Raw genomic sequence first — 21298 nt, 5'->3', positions numbered from 1 at the left:
CTCCGCTTTTCACATATATAGAGGACCCCCTTGAAAACGAGATGGTTTATCTCAAGGGGCTATACTTCTGTAAATAAATTTAAATAAATACATATATATAAATATGTGTTTCAGTCTGCTTGCTATGACATCACACCCAGTATTTGCTGTACCGTTAAAGGTCTGATTTTTGTAACCATGACCACTCAGCTGCACCACTGATTCTACAGTATTAGCAGCATCCCTCTGTAGGTGGGCTGGAAATGAAGAGATGTCATGAGATGCGTGTGGCAACATCTGGAATGGCAGACAGCTGGGTGAAAGCTGGCAACGCATCTTTTTGGAGGTACACCCAAAACAATTGGCCAAGCGCTTCTATTTTATTGTTGCACCGAATACCATAATTACAAAACTGTCAGTCAAATCTTCAGAGAATAGAAGAAAACAATGCATCGTGGGGTGGGGGAAAACTTCATGAGTGTTGGCATTGTGATGGTTGAAGCAGTAAACCTATGAATAGGATCCCTTATCAGCGTTTTATTTCCTCTTCACTTCAAATTGCTTATTTGACAATTAGGCTTGCAAGCGTCTCTGATCTTTTGTGTATTTGCATGACTTATGTTAATTGCGTTAGGCTTCCCCAAATACAGCCTGTGACAAAACTGACTCTTCTGTCCACACCAGTTTTAATGAGCCCCAGGCTGCCACTCTTGTAGCAGTGACACAAAGTAAATGTGTTGAAACACTTTGCTGTGTCAGGCTCAACAAAACTCAATCCCCTTGTGCGAGCCCTTTCTCAGACTGCTAGGTCGGCAGTACATAGGGCTTTCATTTGAGGTACAAAACTTATGCACATTCTTTTGTGTGTGAGTGAGTGGGTCTTTTTGTCAGAGGTTATATTTGTGTCCCTCCAGGCCTACGCTCGGTGCCCAGAGAGTGCTTAAAGCATGACTCAATCATGGCTATCATACGCTCCTAAAAGATGTCAGTCAACGTCACGGTGTAAAAGAAGAGAAGTGCCATTTACATCCACAGACACCTGCCACTTGATGTAATTTCAGTTTTGCCTCACCTTCATTTCACTAATGCTTCATATACAGGTCTTGCGTACATGTCTTACATTTAAAAAGAGATTTCACAGCAGTAGAGGGCTGGCTGAAAGAGGAAATGGATGTGCATACTGTTATCCTGCTTGGGGATATTTGGAATTTCTACAAGGGTGAATGGCACCAAATTTCTAGTGGGGTGACAATAGAGAATGTGCACGTGCCATCAAATTTTGTTGCCATTGCAGTAGCGGTAAGTAGTAAAAATATTGTTCTGCTCAGAAATTAGAATGAATCTACCCATCGTGAAAAGTCCAGTTAGCCTAACTGCGCTAGACAACCCATGGCAATGAATGTAATTCTCTGCCAGGGTCGACAACAAAAACGACAACAGTCGTTGAGCTCCATTAGCACCGACTCTGAATAATTTTTCTGTTAACATGTCTGTAATATACTTGAGCTTCACCCATTGACTGTATAAATAAGGCTTCACCGAACTACCACATCCTCTGATTTCCTGCACTCTAGGAGCCTATTCGTTGCGCCGATTGGTTGTATACCTACCCAGTTGCTGCAGAGTGATTTGATAGACAACCTTTTAGCCCGCCTCCCTCCCTGTCGAGCGTGCCTAGACCCTTGCGTCTTCAGAGCATGGGTCTAGCGCGGCTAGGCTAAAGTCCAGTAGTTATGAGCCAAAAAGTAAAGTGTTTCAGAAATAATCACATGCTCAAGGAAGCCGTTTTTCAGATATAGAGATACAGAAAACACAAGTATGACACCAAAAAGTAGCCACTAGCTTAGATGATCTGCAAGTATTAAAGAGGACTCACCTCTTCCCGTGCTGTAATGTTGCAACTTGTCACTGTATACTGCCTCCTTGGTGTATGCTCTTTTCCTAAGGGAGTAATGAGTATTGATAAAGGAGAGAGAGAGAGACAGAGAGAGAATAAGAGATGTTAGATGAAAGCAAGAGTAAATAAGGTCTTATTACTGTTCCTGTTTTTCTGTATGGCCTGAAAACGACGTGGCTGAAATTGAATCAGTTGCAGAAGGTTAGCAACGGCAAATGAAGTTTATGAAAATGAGCTGATTTTTAATTAGACCTTGATAGGATCTCTCTCCTTTTCATCCGTCTCCTCTGCCTCAGCATCAAAAGAGCCTGGCCCATTTGATGAACGCTTTACTTGCTTAAACTTGCACACAGCACTGCAGAAAATTTGACTTTCATATGTCTGAAGTGGAGCAAGACAGGAATGTGACAATGTGACAAACTGCTGCAAAATGAAATTGCCTTAACAGGGCAAAGTAGGAGTTGTTAAGTTCACCGTGGAACTGAAAATTACATTTCAAGTGTGACAATGTAGCTTTCCTTTAAATGAAATCTATTGTTTTTTATACGTTTTGAGCATTTTGCCTTCATTAATCATTATCATAATCAGTGCCTGTACGTGGTACATGCTGTCAACAATCAGGTCAAGAGGCTACTCATCAAATCTATTGATATTTTTATAGCTTTAATAAATGCTCTGAAAAAGTAAGCAGGTTGGACATTTTATATATATATATATATATATATATATATATATATATATATATGTGTGTGTGTGTGTGTGTGTGTGTGTGTGTGTGTGTGTGTGTGTGTGTGTGTGTGTGTGTGTGTGTGTGTGTGTGTACAGCTATGCCTCAGAACCACACTGTAATCGTTTAAACGTAAAATAATTTCACTGAAAAAATTGTTCTTCCAGACATATAATGGAAACCTGCTTTAATGTAATAAGCAGTTCTATGCATATATAGGAACATGCAGAGCATTGAATAAAATGGTGTTCATGTTATTCTGTCCACCCGCCGGTTTAAGTGAGGTTCCTGTGAAAGTACATTGGCAATAGTTGGGAAGATTAATAGCTACTTTCCTCTTTATGAGAACATTGGGAGCCGGAAAAGTAGCTCAATTATTATTTTTTTCAGACACACATGGCGCAATTAAGTGACTAACTTTACAGCAGTTTCTGGATGTATCACAAATGAAAATGGTTACCTGCTGCACACGATGGAGATGGCGATAAGGGAAACAATAAAGACCACTCCTGCTGCTGCTGACCCCGCAATCAGAGGGAGCTGTTCCCTCAGCTCAGACTTGAAGTCATCTGGATTACACAAAGAGAAGAAAGACAGGCATTGAGCACAGCTTAGCTAGGTCATAAGAAGCATGACAGCGTTTATTTGGAGGTGTGTATGCAAGTGTGTGTTTTGGAAGGCGAAATAGGGAGAGGGAGAAGGCAGAACAGAATGGTCGGACTGGGTGTACTGATGGATAAAGAAAACGTATAGATCTGTCTGCCGAGAGGTGCTGACTGAAATCCTGTGAGCTTTTGCAAGACTGACTGACAGGCTGTGTTTGATAAACCAGGAGAGAACTGGGGAGAGAGGAGCAGAAAACTGATGGCGAGAAAGAGCGAGGAGGGTCTCTGTTGCTATAGCTATCAGAAGTGAGTGGACAAGAAAATGCACCTTGGAATGTTGTTTCTGCGGTGCTGAAAGGAAGTCTTCCACTGTCAATCACACACACACAGCCCAAGCATGTTTTATGTTAGCCAGGGCTGACTGATGGTAGTTCAGAGGACAGCCTAAACGCCTGCCTAAAAATGCTACACAGCAGAATCCTCAGTTATCTTTTTGTGTGCCTGTCTTTCCGTGACTTTGGCACTAGCAAGCACTGTAGTTAAAGCAATGCACGATTTAGCATGCTGCAGGCAAATCAGCAGCTTCTAAATCCAATCCCCCGTGTAGAATGGGCCTATTGGATTAAAGTGATAAAGGGAGAACTAATGCATCTTCGGAGCAGTGTGAAAGCTGCGATATATGAGGAAACTCAATGTGACAGGAATTGCTCACTCTTTTAACTTGCACATTTATCAAGTGCGTTTCAAGCAAACAGTGTGAATGCCGTTCCAGCTGCTCAAGCTTCCAGGCAGTCTTCCTGTTCTCTTTTGAAGTATATTAACTGTGAGAGGTCCCCGATAAATCTCCTCTTCGCCCATATGAGAATGGTGACTTTCCATGACAGCAGGAAATCACACAGCTACCTGTTCCAGGGGTAAATAGGCTCCTATTACAATCAGTTAGGTCTCAGGGCATACCCATTAGAGAACTGGAAAACTGTGGCATCAGTCACCCAACTGACGGACCAATCACGTGCTTTTCATCACGCCTGTCAATCAAGTTGCTGCTGCTTGTGAGCGTGTGTCCACAGGTAGCAAAGGGACATCTTGCGGAGGTGTACGAAAACGTGTTGACAGCAAGACAAAAGCGATTATATGTTTTTGAAAAAAGTGACACAGAGGCCGGGCGGTGAGGTGATGTCTTCGCGAGGCAATGAAGCGGCTTGACGGGGAGGGGGCTGTGGGGGGCTGGTAGAGGAGCAGGAAGTGGAGATGCGGGTGTTATTGTTGGCAGTCCTCTAGTGTCTGCTGCTAATTGCTTTGACGAATGTCGTGCGATGGCAGCCAGCCAGCAGATGAACTGTAAACAGTGATTGTGTGAGCGAGCATGAAGCGTGTGCGCGTACACGCTAGTATGGGCTCATATGCATATGTACTTGAGGGAAAGATAATTTGTGACCATGAGGGAGAGCAAAGGGGGCCATGACTGTGCCACCACATCTGCTCTGCACAGGCCACGACGGTCCACTTCATCATCATTATTAGCCCTGCCATTTTCGCCTCCCTCAAGATCATCACCATCTCATTCATTGTTATCTTTATTGCCTGTGATACAATGTGGAAGTGTCACTCCTTGTCTTTTATAGATCACGCACTATGTCCGCCACATGCACGTCGTAGTCCAGTGATCCAGCGAGGTACAGTGAAATTACAAATCTTGACAATGTAACACATGTTTAATCCATCCAGACTGAATCACGCAGTGCGAGTTGTAGCACCAATATTACTGCCTGGCACCAATATGAAGATGCGACATACAGTGCCAGCATCACCAACTCTCTGCACACACACACACACACACACACACACACACACACACCTAGTCACACTCACACTAATGAACACAGTCCCACAACCTTGCCAGTTCACCAGGTGTTACGGCTCCTCTTCAGCCCCTTCCCTCTCCGACCACCCCATGCACCCATGGCAAAAAAATAAATAAATAATCTCATCAACTACTAATCACAGCTATGCATTCCGGGACGGCTCTCCGGCAACAGAAGGGCCGGGTGAAAAACCAATTAGCTAAGCATTTTGGATCAAGCACAGTTAGTTGCGCAAACAAAAGACACTCAGCGTTCTACATATTCAAAGCACCCACACACACTCAAGCCTGACCGTGAAGTAAATTAATTTAGCTGTAGAAATAGAAGTGCAATCAAACATTACGGTTCCCCTCTATCTCACCTACTAATAATAATGCAACACCAAATACAAAGAGACGCGGCAGAGCTGGTGTGTTTGTATGTGTGACAGAGAAAAAAAAAAACAAGACAGAGAAGGATGGAGGGGGAGAGGCAGAGAGAGCTGTTTCTCCTGGCTCCGCGATCCTTACCATCTGTGAGGGTTTGGAAGCACATCTTGCTGCTGTATTTGCCAAAGCCAGCCACCGTCCGCGCCCGCACCTGTACCACGTAGACTGTACCCGGCCTCAGGCCCTCCACACGAGCTGTGTTAGTTTGGCTCCGCAGGATGGTGGAGTTAATCTCTGCGTGGTCCTGAAAAGGAGCAACGAACACAGGGAGAAGGTTAGAGATGACTTACTGAGAAGATGGCACCGCAGTTAAGAAAACAGAATCCAGTGGTGGTGGTGTAAGTTCGAAAAGTAACACAACAAACATCGAAGATCTGAAGACTCTGGGGAACATGGATGACATTTGGAGGAAATTAGTTAAGGTTGTACATTTTTATGTTTTAGTTGTAGTAAACCAGATAAACAAGAAATGCTGCACACTTATGATCAAAATCATCAGGAAAAATGAAAATAGTAGATAGAAGAGAAGAGTAGATAAACAACAAGCACAGGACTTAACTGTTAAGGCAGTTAAGCTCTCTTAAAGTCTATGTTGTAAGGGCTGAATTAAACAGAAAGTGGTAATATGCTTTTCTCCCAGTTTTTAATAAGGCACCAGCCAGTTTAAACCTGAAATACACAACAGTGTGGAATGCACACACACAGTAAAACACACGCAAGCACACTGCAGTATCTCCCATTCATACAGTACTACAAGATATGGTAATTAAATGCAATCTTTTCTTGCAAATTGCGAAGAGCAATAGCTACTTGTGAGTAGTAATAAAACAGTGTTGCATATTTGTCTCGTCAGACATGCTTCATGGGGTCATTTAATTACTACAAGAAGTTTGAATATTACATGCTCCTGTTTTGTTGTCTAAAGTGGGTTGCTTTTAAAATATGACAACTAGCCAAGTCGACCCACAGAAGCATTTTTTAAAAATTTATTAATAGGACTGCCTTTGTGCAATTGTCGTTTGTTGCAACATTCTATGTAGGCATTTGCCCTCCTTTTATATGCACTGCTTTATAAATTTGAAAATCTATTTAGATCCTCTCCTGAATTTATTTTTATGCTTGTGGACATGCATGTGTCTGTATGGTCATACACTATGAATATCTGGATGTATTCATGGCCATGCTAGTGTATGGATGCATTGCCACCCATTGAGCAAAACTGTAGTCTGAATGGTCTTTCTCTTTCCAGAGTCAGTCAGGCAATCTACTGCAGTACAGAGTGGGACTCGCTGGAGGTATCTGCTATGGGGGGGGATCAGTAATGACTTGGGCCTGTCACCTTCCCATAACCCAGAGTGAATATGACAGCCAGAAAATAAGACTGCACCTACACTACACACACCACTGCAGGCTGCTGATAGCTAAATGCTGACAAACTGTAGAGAAGGACGGAGGGGGCAGTTGAAAATGAAGGGGCAGATTTCCCTGTGTCAGTAATACAATGTAAATAGAGGTGGTCTTTTTTCAAGCTTGGTAAACACACTATTGTTTACTGCCAAAGTACACCTTCCAATTCATGACCGCTATGGGGAAATGTGGGCAAAAAAATCCAGGTTGACAACAGTGCAGAGTGGAGAAAATAGATAGGCAATGGGGGGAAGAGAGAGAGAGAGAGAGAGAGGGAGGGAGGGAGGAGGAGGGTGGAAGAAGATGGCAGGAAGCGATAAGAAACTCGAGGCAGAAGCAACCCACATCGAAATCATTATCCAATCTGATTGGTGTAATTGAATCATTCCGGTTGCTCCGTCATTGAGCTGACGAGGTAAACACAGCTATGAAATCTGCCCCCCCACATAATGATGTGTGCAATCACATTAACTCTTATTGGACACTCTGGGCTTGATGAAGACAAATGTTTGGGCTCGGGATAGGAGAGAGCATCACACGAACAGGCTTTCATTCTATCTCTGAGAGGAAAGGGATATTTATAAATGGGGATGCTGGATGTAACTGGTTTAGAGAGTTTAATCATTTCGCAGACCTTTTGTTCGCGAGATCACACAAACTGTCACTCCCCCAGCGTGCTGCATACAAATTCTGACAAAACTTGACTTTGGAGCAGCAGCTTGTGCAGTTGAAAGAGGTGCAGAACACAAGAAGCCCCTTGAGAGACTGGAACCATAGTCACCTATTCATCTGGTCTGAGACACGGTTGAGCGCACATGGACCACTCGAGGTCGGGGCTCGCCTATTTCTTCTATCAGTCATCCTGAGTTTCTCAAAACCACACCCCCATCTGTTGAGTGTGAATGGAGGACAGGTGAGCAGACAGATGGCAAACCGCCAATGGGAGAGCATCCCTTGGGGGAGCACCAGCTAGGAATGGCCCTTTCATGCGGCATGTCAAATGGGGATTATGTGACACACGCACACACACATCTGCCACTTAAAAATGAGCTGGCATTTGGCACTCCAGCAGGTTAGGGGATAGCCAATAAAAGGCCATGCCAGGAGGGACTTCCAACTATGAGAGGTCCACTCCTGCTGCCAGTCAAATGGGGATTAGAAGGACCACACCCTAACTTGCTAAATAAAGACAGAGTTTCAGGTGGGAAGGCAGATGGTGGAGCAGCCAATCAAATGCATTGCCAGGGGTGACAGACAGGAAGCACGGTGGGGAGTTTGGTCTCTGCAGCATTCAATAAAATCACAGGGATACACTTGGCTTTTTACGAATAAAGATTACTTATTGCTTACTGATCCAAGTTTCTTCCCATGTTCGAATGGATGGTAAAGCAAGGGCGCACTTTTGGCTTTTACTTCAGGCTTTGATAAATCCTCTGTGAGTCTAGGTAGCTTGCTGTTCAATAACCAACCCCATCTACCTGCCCAATTGGACTTGGACTCACATAAAGGAATGATGCTGAATGCATCTGGACATATTAAATTGGACTAATTTTATACAATTGGCTGAATTTGCTAGAGTTGCTATATAGAACAATTAGAATTTTATTGCTAGCTGTCCAAAACTAGTTTTTGCCTGTTAAAAGTTTCATTTCATTTTTTTTGTAATTGCCAATTCCCTCCCAATTGCCACTGTGCTGCCAGTGAACTGCCAAGGGGATTTTAAATTCTTCTTTGCCACTCTCTCCTATTTTCCCTCTGTATTTCCCCAGGTTTTTTTGTATGCGAGTTTTTCAGTCAAAGCTATAACTATTGTGGGCCTGGAAAGGCCATTGAGACATTATATGTCATACTGAGAGATTAAAATAAGCCTAACTTGATTTGACTTCACTTGATGTGTGTCCATGTGTGTGGATTGGCGTTTGTGTGTCGATTTTTCAAAAAAAAAAAAAAAAGCCAACCACCCAAAATGGACAGCATGGCCACTTGGCACAAAGACAAGTATGGTGGGATACCATGTGTCCTCTTCACAGGCTCACACATGCAAATAACAGGCACACACACTCACACACACAAAGGGGAAAAAAGGGGAGTGTATGTGGGAGAACATTCTAATATTATGTTTGTAAAGTGAAAATTAATACAAAAAAATCTCATTAATGTTCCTGATGGAAATGTATTGCCTGGGGTAAAAAAAAAAAAAAAAAGAAGAGTGGGGTAATATGCTAACAATTTAAATTTCTGAGACTAGATGGTTTTTATTAACAAACGCAAATAATTATCATTACCTCATGAATTCTAATCTAAAAGGCAAATGCTAATTATTTCTGAAGGGGAATACAATAGTGAGAAATGTGATATTAAAGCCCCCTATATTCTCAGAATCATTTTGTGAAATAAAGAAACTAAATAATGCAAAAGCAAAATTATGCGACCACACAGCAACAACAAAAAAAAAAAGCAAACATTTCCCTTTCATTGTGATTCTGCAAAACTGCATGTTTAACACTAATGAGAGACGAGTGAGAAGAATCGTCTTATCTGCACTAAATTTGAAAGGAAATTTATGTGCTTCAGCTCTTTCAGTTTGTTTTTTTCTTGTTCTTTGTAGCCACCTCCTTTTGAGATGACTCTTTGTATGCATTCCATTCACCTGGAGACCTACAAGAAGGCCTTAGTGAGCGAGTTTGGGAGACAAACAAAGAGGGACAGAAAAAGAGAGTCTGAAGGAGAAAATGTGAATACCCTTGCTGGGGGACTGAGGGAGCGCTGTACAAGTCCTGCTTTTCACGGGTTCCATTAAAAATCTGAACTTGTCTGTACAACATCTGTGTGTGTGTGTGTGTGTGTGTGTGTGTGTGTGTGTGTGTGTGTGTGTGTGTGTGTGTGTGTGTGTGTGTGTGTGTGTGTGTGTGTGTGTGTGTGTATCTGTTGTGGTCGACTCTGAAGACAGGCAGGTAGAGAAGAAAAGAATAATAAATACTTCCTCCTGGTTCACCTTCTTAGGAATTGCTAATTGTATGTAAAGTACAAGGGAGATTTCAGGCTGTCAAAGATGCAGATGGTGCTACGGTCAGTACGATGCGAATCCTGATGTGGCGTGAAACCTCCATTTGCTCTTAAATTCTCTCCGCCGTTAGCATGACAGTACTGCTGTCAGCCAGAATGGATACACCTGACCTGCCGCTGACACTCGCGCAGAAACGCTAAAGCGAACTCGCACACGAAAGCACACACCCTCTCTCTGACACCAACAGAGCTATCAGTAACGAGAGCCGGTGGCTGCTCTGCTCCAGCCTTAATGGAGGGCCTGACCTCCTCCATGCTGAGTTATTTCCACCCTCCCCAAATTTTCAGGCAACCGGAGGAAAAGGGGTATGAGAAAAATTGAGAGAAGGAGAGCATGAGATTCCACTTTCTCCTCTGCAAACCTTTAACTCATTTAATCTCGCTTCCCAATTTGCAGGGTCCTGGGACCACTTACTCTGCTATAAAAAGGTAGGTTGAAGGAGGGAGTGAAACCTGTTGAGAGAACTGCCTTCAGCTTTCACTACAGGTTTCAGGCCAAATTGCCAAAAAATGCAGTCTTTTTGAGTCATTACCAACTCCCTGTTCCTGCAACTGCAGCTTTAACTGCCTCTGTAGAAGGAAGATTTGGACATATTTATGTACTTTGGGGAATGTTATTACTGGAAATATTTTACATTGTACTACAGTTGCAGATATAGCAGCTATCAAACACACAGCTTAATTATGGTGTGTTACTGGGCCATTGTTTACACAAGTGTAGTATAGCCATTTATTCTGAAAGTTATTACCTTAATGATCCTTTTTAATATGTCATTTTTAATGGCTGCATTTTACATATCACACTAAGTAACTTCAAGGCTGTGCGATGTCTTCTTCTGTTGTTGTTGTAGTATGTTTGCTTGTGGCCCATTGGTGTACTGAGAAATAAATTGGGTTGGGCCAATGAGGTCATACTGTGACTCAGTGTTTGTAGTTTGCAAGTACAAGCCTGCCATTGGCCAGTACTCTCAGTTGCTATCCTCCTTCCCTTCTGCAATCTGCCTGTTACAGTTTAGTCCACCAAAGGAAACAACAGGTTCAAGGCTGCTACCTACCGCACTGAAGATGAAACTTTAAGTTCCGCAGTTTACAACACGTCTGCTTGTTTTCTGTGGTGAATCATCCATTTTAAACACAGTGCTCGCCTCCCTGCATGCAAATGTTCCACCACAACGATTTAATTCTTCACTATTTTGAGGGAGCAGTGCAGCCGCATCCTTCATTTGGCCCCGTCCACAAAAACTGTGATTGGTTTAAAGAAATCCGATTGTTATGGCTTTTTTCCCCCCCCTCCTTCGGCACAGCGATAGTTTGGTGCAGCCAGACCATTGTGTTCTACAGAATGGGCTGGCAAAATCAGCATGGATTTAGCATGCCCTGATGTGCACTCCCAATAAAAGGCAGATAGAGAGGGCTGGTAAAAAGACAGTGTCAGTAAAACCTTTATGGATTTTTTTTGATGGTTCATCGGCACACCAAGATTTATCCCAGTCTGTCCACTGAACAGTGCACCACTGTTTGGTCCAATGGGGTGAAAATGTTCAAGGTACAGCATTCCCCTCTGCTATCCTCCTGTTAAATTATTGTATATTCAATAGCTTTGCTGAACAAACTATGTGATGACACGATATACACCAGTGCTATATGTTTATCTGTGTTAGGCCAATATCAGCCGATAATAGTCCACTTGTTTATCATTTCGGTTCTACTATAATCTATCAAATATAGATAAACCTACCAGAAAACATTTGTAGCATCAATTATAAGACAGAAATACCTAAAATTGCTTATTTCAAAAGAGTAACTCCTGTGTCCAAAGCTGCAGCATTATGACAAGTTTGTGAAAAAAGTAGATATTTCCTTTGTGAATACCCTGATGGATTACTCGTTAGGTATGACAATGTCACACTGTTTGAGAAGTTGACATTGTAAATGGGTACAGGAGGCTTCCTGTGAGATGGAGTGTGCAGAAAGACAGCTCTCTACTGTGCTAAGGACTAGCTGACTGTGGCAGGCACACTGAGACAATCATCTCCGCAACCATAACAGTGTGACTACTCTCAGATTAATCCAGGCATCGGTGAGATGCATGAAAAAGATGGAGTGCAGAGCAAGGCCATAGAAAGTATTAAGGTGTATATAGAAGTTACCCACAGTGCTGGGTAAAATATACTGCTGTACAGAGGAGTGTGTGATAGACATGGTGAGAGACATTTGTCCATAATTCCCTTTTTATAGCTCAAAATCCACATCATCACTTTGTGGCAGTGTGAGACTTCCACATTTTCTGGACCTGTTAGGCATTCAGGGAATCAATAGAGAGCTGGCAGTGCTGACCTAGATGGCATGCAATTTAATTCCCTGCTTTTCTACATCAAGCAAGGAAGCTAAACATGCATGCAAGTAACCCAAGCCAAAGTATGTGACTGACAGATTGTTTTCTGAGCTTGTCATCATGCATGTCTGTATACATTTAAACAGGAGAAGACATGACACCTCAGTACGGATAAACGTATTTGATTGGATAACATGTGCAATGGCACTTTGTACAACAATGCTGTCTGAAGGAAAGTCCACTTAGAACCTATAAAAAGCCATGTCAGATTCAAACCGAGTGTCAAAAGAGGACCAGTAAAGTGGAAATCTCATCTCCGCAGCCCAGTGTGTCACAAAGCAATCGGCCTGACTCACCGTGTGTGTCTCACTCACGCTCACATGGTGGAACACTTTCCATATACAGGTGGGAGGATGTGTAGGCACATTAAGACAGTGGTGGACGGTGTGCAGCCCCACCTGTGTGTCACCTGAGTTATCCCAGTGCAATTAGCAATCATGTCCTTGTTAATTCACTAATTTGTGATTACGCCATGCTCATCTATTTGTGTGAGGATGCGCTACATAAACATCAATAGGATTAGGTTTCATTGATATTCATGAACTAATGGGGGGCTGTATAAGTGTTATTTACACGACACTAAGCTGTCTGGCAGATAAGGTTTCTCAGGGCCATGGCAATCGGATTCAATTTCATGACCTGTGCAATGCCGGCAGGGTGGGATGGGGGGCAACGAGCAATGCAAGCTATTACTGGATAACCGAGATTCCAACTGCAAACATCATTTAAAAACATGATTGCTGTTCTCTCTGATGGAAAACGCTAAAAGTGACAAAACTATTCTAAGGTGGTGTTGTGAATATTGATCCGGGAACCTTAGCCAAAATGAGCTTGTGTGAAGTAAATAACTCAACAGAAAGAGAGAAAAAAAACATTGATAAAACTATATTGATTTTTATCTTTTATTTGGAAAGCAAAACATGAACGAAGGTGCACCAAGTTGAACAAAAGTCTAAGCTTAAGATGACAAAGACTGGGGAAAAACTTGTGCATGACCAACCTTGCTATACCTATCGATCAGCTTTAGGAGGACAAACAAGGGCCCAAACAAAAAGCCAGAGTCTCCAATCTCTCGGTGTCATTATGTCCAAGGCCTTGGGAAAAGCCTACAGGTCAATACTGGAGCAGCATAGGCACTGTGGGGTAGGGCTGGCGACTTAATAAAGCAGACGTATTGTGTGCGAGCAGACGGGTCGATGTGACTCCCTCCAGACGCAATGCATTTTCACAGCGGGACAGGTTGCTGCACTGTGCAGAGTGGGCCTGGAGCAGAGGTCAACCCATTCACTTCATCAGCAGAAGAAACCAAAGAACAGTGGGAGAGATGGAGTGAACACGGTGAAAGAACATATTATCAACCCAGGGGACTCTGCTCACAGATATCCTGGACAGCTTAGATTCAGGGGGGCTTTGCATGCAGTTCGCGCTGCATATGCACTGTAACAGACGATGTGATAGAACAGATTCACACAGACACACGCACAGCTTACCTTTTCATAGTAGCGCAGCTCATAGTCGAGGATGATGCCATTGGGCTGTTCCGGTTGAGGCCAGGACAGTGTGAAGCTATTCATGGTGGAGCTGATTTGGTGCATGATGGGAACGATTGAGGGAGCTGGAGGAAGCAGAGAGTGACAAAAAAAAAAAAAAATCAGTACGTTTCCGTTAGACTGTATGTGCAGTGCAACTTGTTAGAAAGTATCGATGCAGATGTGCACTCGAGAAATCAAACAAAAACGCAGCAGTTTGTATCAATCTCTTTTTGAGTTGTGGCAACCTCTATTAAAATTGCATTCAACAAACAAGCTACATAGAGTTCAGGTAGCAGAAGCACAAGTTTTTAAGTTGATATCTCATAACACTTAAATTGTTCCAACTAGTATGTACACCTCTGTGACCCTATTGAGGATCGAGCGGTGGACAGATAATGAATGGATGGATAGGATGCACATGTATTTTAAAAAGACTCTTTAGGTTATATGTACTTTTTTTAACCAAATTATAAACACCACTGTTTAAGTTGGTGGTAATTTTGAAAATACATTGCTCCAGTGTTAAGTCAGTAGAAGAGTGGCCTTGAAATCCGGACCTCACGGTGAAGAAAAATGTAGTTATCAAGCTATTTTCATTGAGGTATCTGAACTTTAATATAGTTTTAAAACAAAATGCTGTTGTTGAAATCTAAATTACACAAAATATTAAGCTGATGGAGTTACAAACACTATTATGCCTATCTAACCTATCAAAATTATGTGTTGAAAAAAGGTTAATCTTAATCATTAAATTAGAATTTTTATCTTGCAACCATGCATTTAATTAATTGGTGGCAATAGGTCGCTTAAATTACTTTTTAGAGCATTGGACAACCACATCATTATCTGCCAAATATTCCAATAACTTTTATGACACTTAACGGTTGTTAGTGGAGTTACTTTCAGAAATTATAGTGCACATTTAGAAAATAGTGCACATTTGCAATACATCTCACTCTGTCTAGGTACTTGTAATTCACGAGGTTTCACACACACACACACACTAAAACGAGCTCACTAGCAGTGCTCATCACATAGGCCAAATTTCAACAATACAACTGCCTCTTTCATCTGCTCCCAGGTAACCAGCTGATTCAGACTGATTAGCGCTGCACTTGGCCATATTCTGGGACCACATGACCAAATATCAGCCGGCTTTGGCCACATTATATGTGCCAGGTTTGGCTAAGAGTTGTGGGTGTGGGTTTGGGCTTAGTATCAGCTCTAGTTAGGACTTTGGCTACCTTTTAACCAGAATAGTCAGCCACCATGAGTCTGGCATGGATCCGGGAGTCATTTATGTTGAATTTAGTCCACGGATGAGCTTAGTAATTTTGAAAATACCTGGGAAGAATTTAAAAGTGCTAAATGTGGCATCTTTAATACAGTTTCAAAGCTCAAAAAACTGTCTTTTATTTTCTTTTCATTCTTGACTCTCAGTCTCACAATGACTTGTATTTTTGCCAGCCATAATCAATTGTTCAGAACAAGACTTGTTAGTTTTAAAAATTCGGTATGATATCTCTAAGACAGATGAAGAGAATAAACCTTCAATGTCCACCAGGGTGGAAAATTTTGTTTGACTCACCAAATCATCAAAACACACCACAAATAACTGGATTCACCAATTTACTCTAAGTGCATTAAAAAAAAACTACACACAGTTGGGCTTTTTGCTGCAGTAATATCATGATTGTGCACATGTAAATAAATAAAACCAGCAGGCATGCCCACATGTTGTGTGACCTGTAATAGATTAGAGTAAATTACTCTTATTCAGGGGGCTTTCAGATAGATAGGTGGAAGTGACAATGAAAATTACACAAAATAGGCTTTGTTGATATATGTGGTTTGACAGGAGGTAGGATCGCAGGCAAAAGAGGAGGAAAGTTTGTATCACATAATTTATTGTCACACTCCCCTTGATGTACTCCACTGCCGTTTTCAGTAACAGTGATGTCATCGTGAGTCACCACTAAACAGTGCAGGGAGGGCAAAAGTACGCTCACAATCAGCCATTAAAACTGACACTTTGCAGGCACGAGCAGACTACAGTTGTGGATCAGCGACAAAACAAGGACCTTATGTATCTATCTGCTCTGTTGTGCTCATAAAAAGACATTCTCTTGTCAGTTTAAAGTATGATCCCATCTGTGCATGAACTTCATTCATTAAATGAAACCCTTTGGATTCAAGTCAGTGCAGCATTGTGATGGTTTTGGCCCATCTGCACAGTCTATTCCATCCTTCAGCCCCAGTACACCTGAATGCGCACACACAGGCTGTCAGTTAATCCACACACTTGGCAATTTCCTGCTCATTCCGTCGTTTTTGTCCTCTGCACTGTCATCCCTCGATCATCCCTGCTCCTCTTCACTCTTCACATGCTGCTCAGTGATTGCGTTATTGGACAGAAGGAAGACATCAACTGTAATAAAAATCTGTGTATCTGTATGTGTGTGTGTGTGTGTGTGTGTGTGTGTGTGTGTGTGTGTGTGTGTGTGTGTGTGTGTGTGTGTGTGTGCGCGCTTATGTCTGTGTTGTTTCATATCTTGAAATTTAATTTAGAAGGAGTTTTAGGAGCAAGTGCCAATTTAAAAGTAAATAAATAAATAAAATAAGACTTGCTTCTAAACCAGAACAGCATGTAATCAGCTGGGAAAGTGTTTTAATCTACAGAGACTAGAAGTTTGAAATGAAATGAATGGAACTGAACTAAACTTGACCCTAATTTTCGCCAGCAGAAAAGATGTCACATACCAATGCGGAGTTCATTTTTGTCGTCTTTCTGCCTATTATTTTCACTGTGACATTTTAATGTCTTGTTCATTGCCCAAAACTTTTCCAACTTGTATATAATACATGTGTGTATAATATGTGAGATTTTCATAGCTGCTGAGTTCAATATGACCTTTTGCTTCCAATGTACCGTTTGTATCTTTGATAATCAAGTTAAAAGTACTTTGCTTTCTTTACAGGTCTTGCTAACTGCCCTGATTTCCCGTCTTCATCCCGAACAAACCACTGCTACTATAAAAACACACCAGTTCCAGTGCAGCAGAGCATGTTTCATATGAAAGTCTACCTGATAAAGTTTTTTTTTTTGGAGCAACAAAAGTGGACATTTTTTCAAAAAGTGGGTTTAAAAGGCCAGGAAAAACCTATTTTCTCATCAGCTTCTTCCTGCCAAAGTCAGAACAGTTTTAGTTATTGAATTTATTCTCCCAGCACCGGTGTGAAGTGGGCAGCGCGTGTTTGGGAAAAAATGCAATGTCTCATACTTTTCTGACCCGCTCAGAGTAGAACGATGTTTGAATCAGACATCGCAGCTGCTGTTTGCTCATCAGGCAGTGCGAAGTTACTACAGAAGCAATGAAGTTGAGAAAAGAAAAAGGAGTCAAGTTTTCAGACTGGACAGCAAACTGTAAACCAGATATAAATGTTGTAATTCTTTCATTTTATGCATTTTTGGGTCGACAGATTCACCAAAAATCATTGGCACAATATCCATTTTATGGCTAAAAATGTATATGCTGTGATTTGCAAAGAGTTCTGCAGTATCAGCCAACAAACACGGTTCTCACCATTTTAATTTGCATTAGTCTGATTATTATTTACTGTGTGTAGTTTGTAGACATCAAGTGTTTCTATGTTTGACTAGGTTTCTCTCTCTCTCTCTCTCAATACTGTTAATATTTATACTGCAATCAGTGTAATTCATCACTTCCAATTTAATGATATGTATGAAGAAGAATTTGGAGTCAAAAGTGACTGAGCCGTTTTTTTCTTACTCCATTACGGATCGATTTAAGTGCTTCCTTATTTAATTATGTGAAATTATGTAAAAATCAAAATGTCAGTTCACCAAAATAGATCTTTATGCCATTTACAACAAGTAGGGGAAATCAATACCTAAACTTAGGTTTTGCTAAGGCCCTTTTTCACAGCTGTACTTTCAATTGCAGAAACTGCAGCAATGAGTCCTGAGTCACACAGATTACAGGGCTAGAGCTCAGTAACTGCAGTCTGGGCAACAGTACAAATCCAGAATGCATCAACTGCTCAGTCAAAGAACCGATGCTGCATTCTAAAAACTGTTTTTGTGGAAATTAAACATTTTTTACACCACACATGTAGTTACAGCGTGTTTTTTTTCTTACAGTCTCCTTACGAATCAGATTAACTTGTCGAATTTTTGAGCGTAAAACTCTTAATAGCTGCTACCTAAGGATGTTTTTCCTCATTTAAATTAGAGGTTTTCAGGGAATGTAAATAGAATCCTTAGAGTGAATACATCAATCTATGATTAAGACAGAAACCTTTTTCAAATAAAAATCTTAGACATGATTACATAGAAGTACAAATTGCTTAGCTTTTTATGTACAAATCAATTTCTTTAATGGCATACATGAATATATCTCAGAATCAACTGTATCATCATAAACTCCTCCGAGGTGCCAGGATAAACTCCAATTTAAAGTTAAAAGATGAATCCAACCAGACTTACTCATCAAACGAATCTGTGACCATACAAGCGAGTTTGATTAAGAAACTTAATCTGCGACTGCACATATGAGGTTCAAAGCCTTGCTGTTTGAATGTAGAGCTGGAAAGAAATCTCCACCCCCATGTCTGCAGGCATAAATACAGCCCCGCACCAGCCCATGCTCTACATTTTGTGCCTATCAGCCACTTGGCTCTTGGCCTGCTCGCTGCTGAGGCCTAGTCATCGCTCCACCTGGTCTCCGCTCACCAGCTTTCTGAATAACTCATCTGCTCAAAAGGCAGCAAATGGCACCCTCTCTCATCTAAACGGTCCTTTTTATCAAACTCCTTAGTGATTATTTTATTTATTTCCCTCCTCTAAGTACTTTGCCCTTGCATAAGCACTCTGGTTACAGGAGTCCTGTAAGGCGAGAAAAGCCTCTGACCTTTTCACTCAACGTGCTTGCTTGCAAATCATGAAAACCAGGCTACAGTTTTGATTGGGGTTAGTATTTCTTGATTGGAGTGTCGGATAATTGTCTAAAATGTAAATGTGAACAAATGACTGGGCTCTGTTTATCCTGTCGGTGTGAATGGATTCTGTTCTGTCTGCCTCCCTTGGCTCTCACCTCCTGCCCTCCCTTCCTCCCTCCCTGCCGCTCTCATACCCCAGACAGAGAGTGTGAGGGCTAAGCTCCACCTCAGTGCACTTCAGCCTCTCTGCTTCTCAGGCTGGTTCACGCTCCACTGACCAGGGCTAGGGCTGCCTGGGCCGCATTATCAATTACCGGCCACAGGCACACACTGTTCCTGACAGTCCCAGGGGAGGGGCACTCCACACAGAAATTCCTGCAGTGAAAAAAGAGGCTGAGGAGGAGGAGAGCCCCGAGTCCTGGTCCCAACTCAATTCACGTATTCAGGTGCGCAGGCATAAAAAAACATCCATTTTTACCATGGAGAGTTTCTTTCATGCATGTTTTCAAGTCCTAAGCGTCCATGTCTAAATGCGAGCAAGTACAGCCTGGCCTGACATCTGAATCACCACCCACATTTCAGAATTTTTTTTTTTCCCCAGTGATTCACGCATGTGCCTTTTTTATGGCCCATTTGAGGAAATAACAGCCAATCAGAGCATTGTAGGCTTTTTACCTGTGCAAGAGCAGCTCATACTAGATGATTTTTCCTTGCTTTGACCCCTTTAAATAACACGCAGTATTTCTTCACCAACAAATAGATTAGATCTTGTGAGTTCTACCAAAGTTTCAACTGAAAACAGAAACAACACTAGAAAAGCACTTGGAGAGCGCAGACCTCCGCCAGGCCATCTCTCAATTGTACAGATGACCAATCGGAGTGTGTTTGTTTGTCTGTGTTTGTCTGTTAACGGCATAACCCAAAACGTTATGGACGGATTTTCACCAAATTTTTACAGAATGTCCGGAAGACCAAAAGTAACAATCGGTTAGATTCAGGAGGTGATCCGGATCACCGTGTGGATCCAGGATTTTTTGAAGGACTTTTGGTCTTCCGGACATTCTGTAAAAATTTGGTGAAAATCCGTCCATAACTTTTTGAATTATGCTGTTAACAGACAAACAAACTCCGATGATTACATAACCTCCTGGCGGAGGTAAAAATGTCTTATTGCTAGCATCTACCCCGACAACATACATTCTCAAAACACTCCCTAAAGAAGAAATCTAACTATTTTTAACCACAGTATGTCCCACTGGAAAGACAGCAACTGTGTTTCTGAGAGGAAAAGCAGGACAGAGCGAACTAAAGAGCGCGTGCAGATGTGTGTGTGTGTGTCCTCGCAGCCTATGTGTGAAGAGCCTGTCAGAGACAATGTGTCGCGCCTGTATGAGGGTGAAGTTCAGCCCAATGAAGCACCGCTGTCCCCTCCAACTGCATCCCCCACTGTCACCCTGGGACGATGATGCTGACAGTGATTGGTGACTATGTCCTGCACTTCTCTCTCTCTCCTCCCTCCATCCCTCCTATCCCTTGCTCCTGTGCTCCACTTTTATCTGGCCCCACTTGCAGCCCCTGGCTTTTAATGCAGAGCTTGGCTCACCATTAATCAAAGTCAAAGCCTCCAAGCATCTGACTTAGACAGAAAGTGAGAGAGAAGAAAGAAGGAAAGAGAAGAGCGAGAGGGACAGAGAAAGAAGTATGAGACAAGGTGATGAAAGAATGAAAAGCTTATTTACCTTTGTACGATTAATCAGCGGTAGAATACAGATGAGCTGGAGCCCCATTTTGCATATCTGGCACAGAGCTGAGCCTCTGTTTTCACCATTGTGACTTGAAAATGCAGTCGCCATAATTCTCATTTTATGGTGAGGGGTCAGCACATCAGATGTATTGTTATGCAGCACTCCAGTAATTCAGCACTGCGCTTACATAAAGTTTAATAGGAACGGCCAAAACTGATGCACTGCAGAGATATCTTTACTCTCAGACCCTTACAAGGAGACTACTTCTCCAGGGTTATTCTGTCAGACCTTAAAAGGGTCCCTTGAGAGCTACTGTAGACATTACACAATTGTTTTAACCAGCTGAGAAGTACTCCTGACAAACTAACTGAAGCTGTTAGGTAAAATTTCTGAACTTTCTCCTGGAAAAGCTAGTCCATGCATTTATTTTCAGTCGGCTTTATTACTGTAAAGGTACCTTTACAGGTCTACCTAAAAAAAAACACTCAAACAACTGTGGCACATTCAAAACTCTGCTGATCGAGTCCTCACTAAAACCAAGAAAGTAGATCATATCACTCCAGGTTTAAAGTCTTTACACTGGCTTCCTGTCACTCAGAGGATAGATCCTAAAGTCCTGCTGCTGGTCTACAAAGCTTTAAATGGTTTAGGACCAAAATACATCAGAGACCTCCTGACTCGGTATGAACCACC

At 42.1% G+C, this 21298-nt stretch overlaps 1 protein-coding gene across 2 annotated transcripts in view; it reads right to left on the bottom strand.

The window, feature by feature from the left end:
- LOC110951754 (ephrin type-B receptor 1-B) overlaps positions 1-21298 on the bottom strand; it is a 162967-nt gene that overhangs the window by 25711 nt on the left and 115958 nt on the right. For both annotated transcript variants that reach the window (XM_022194981.2, XM_022194982.2), the window contains exons 6-9: positions 13860-13984; positions 5583-5745; positions 3064-3172; positions 1856-1920 (exon numbers count right to left, since the gene is read on the bottom strand). In XM_022194981.2, coding sequence (XP_022050673.2) covers positions 1856-1920; positions 3064-3172; positions 5583-5745; positions 13860-13984 — 462 coding nt within the window. The remainder of the gene's footprint in view (positions 1-1855; positions 1921-3063; positions 3173-5582; positions 5746-13859; positions 13985-21298) is intronic.

Source organism: Acanthochromis polyacanthus, chromosome 9 (assembly GCF_021347895.1).
Source record: "Acanthochromis polyacanthus isolate Apoly-LR-REF ecotype Palm Island chromosome 9, KAUST_Apoly_ChrSc, whole genome shotgun sequence".
NCBI lineage: Eukaryota > Metazoa > Chordata > Actinopteri > Pomacentridae > Acanthochromis > Acanthochromis polyacanthus.
This window is presented reverse-complemented; position numbering and strand designations above follow the sequence as displayed.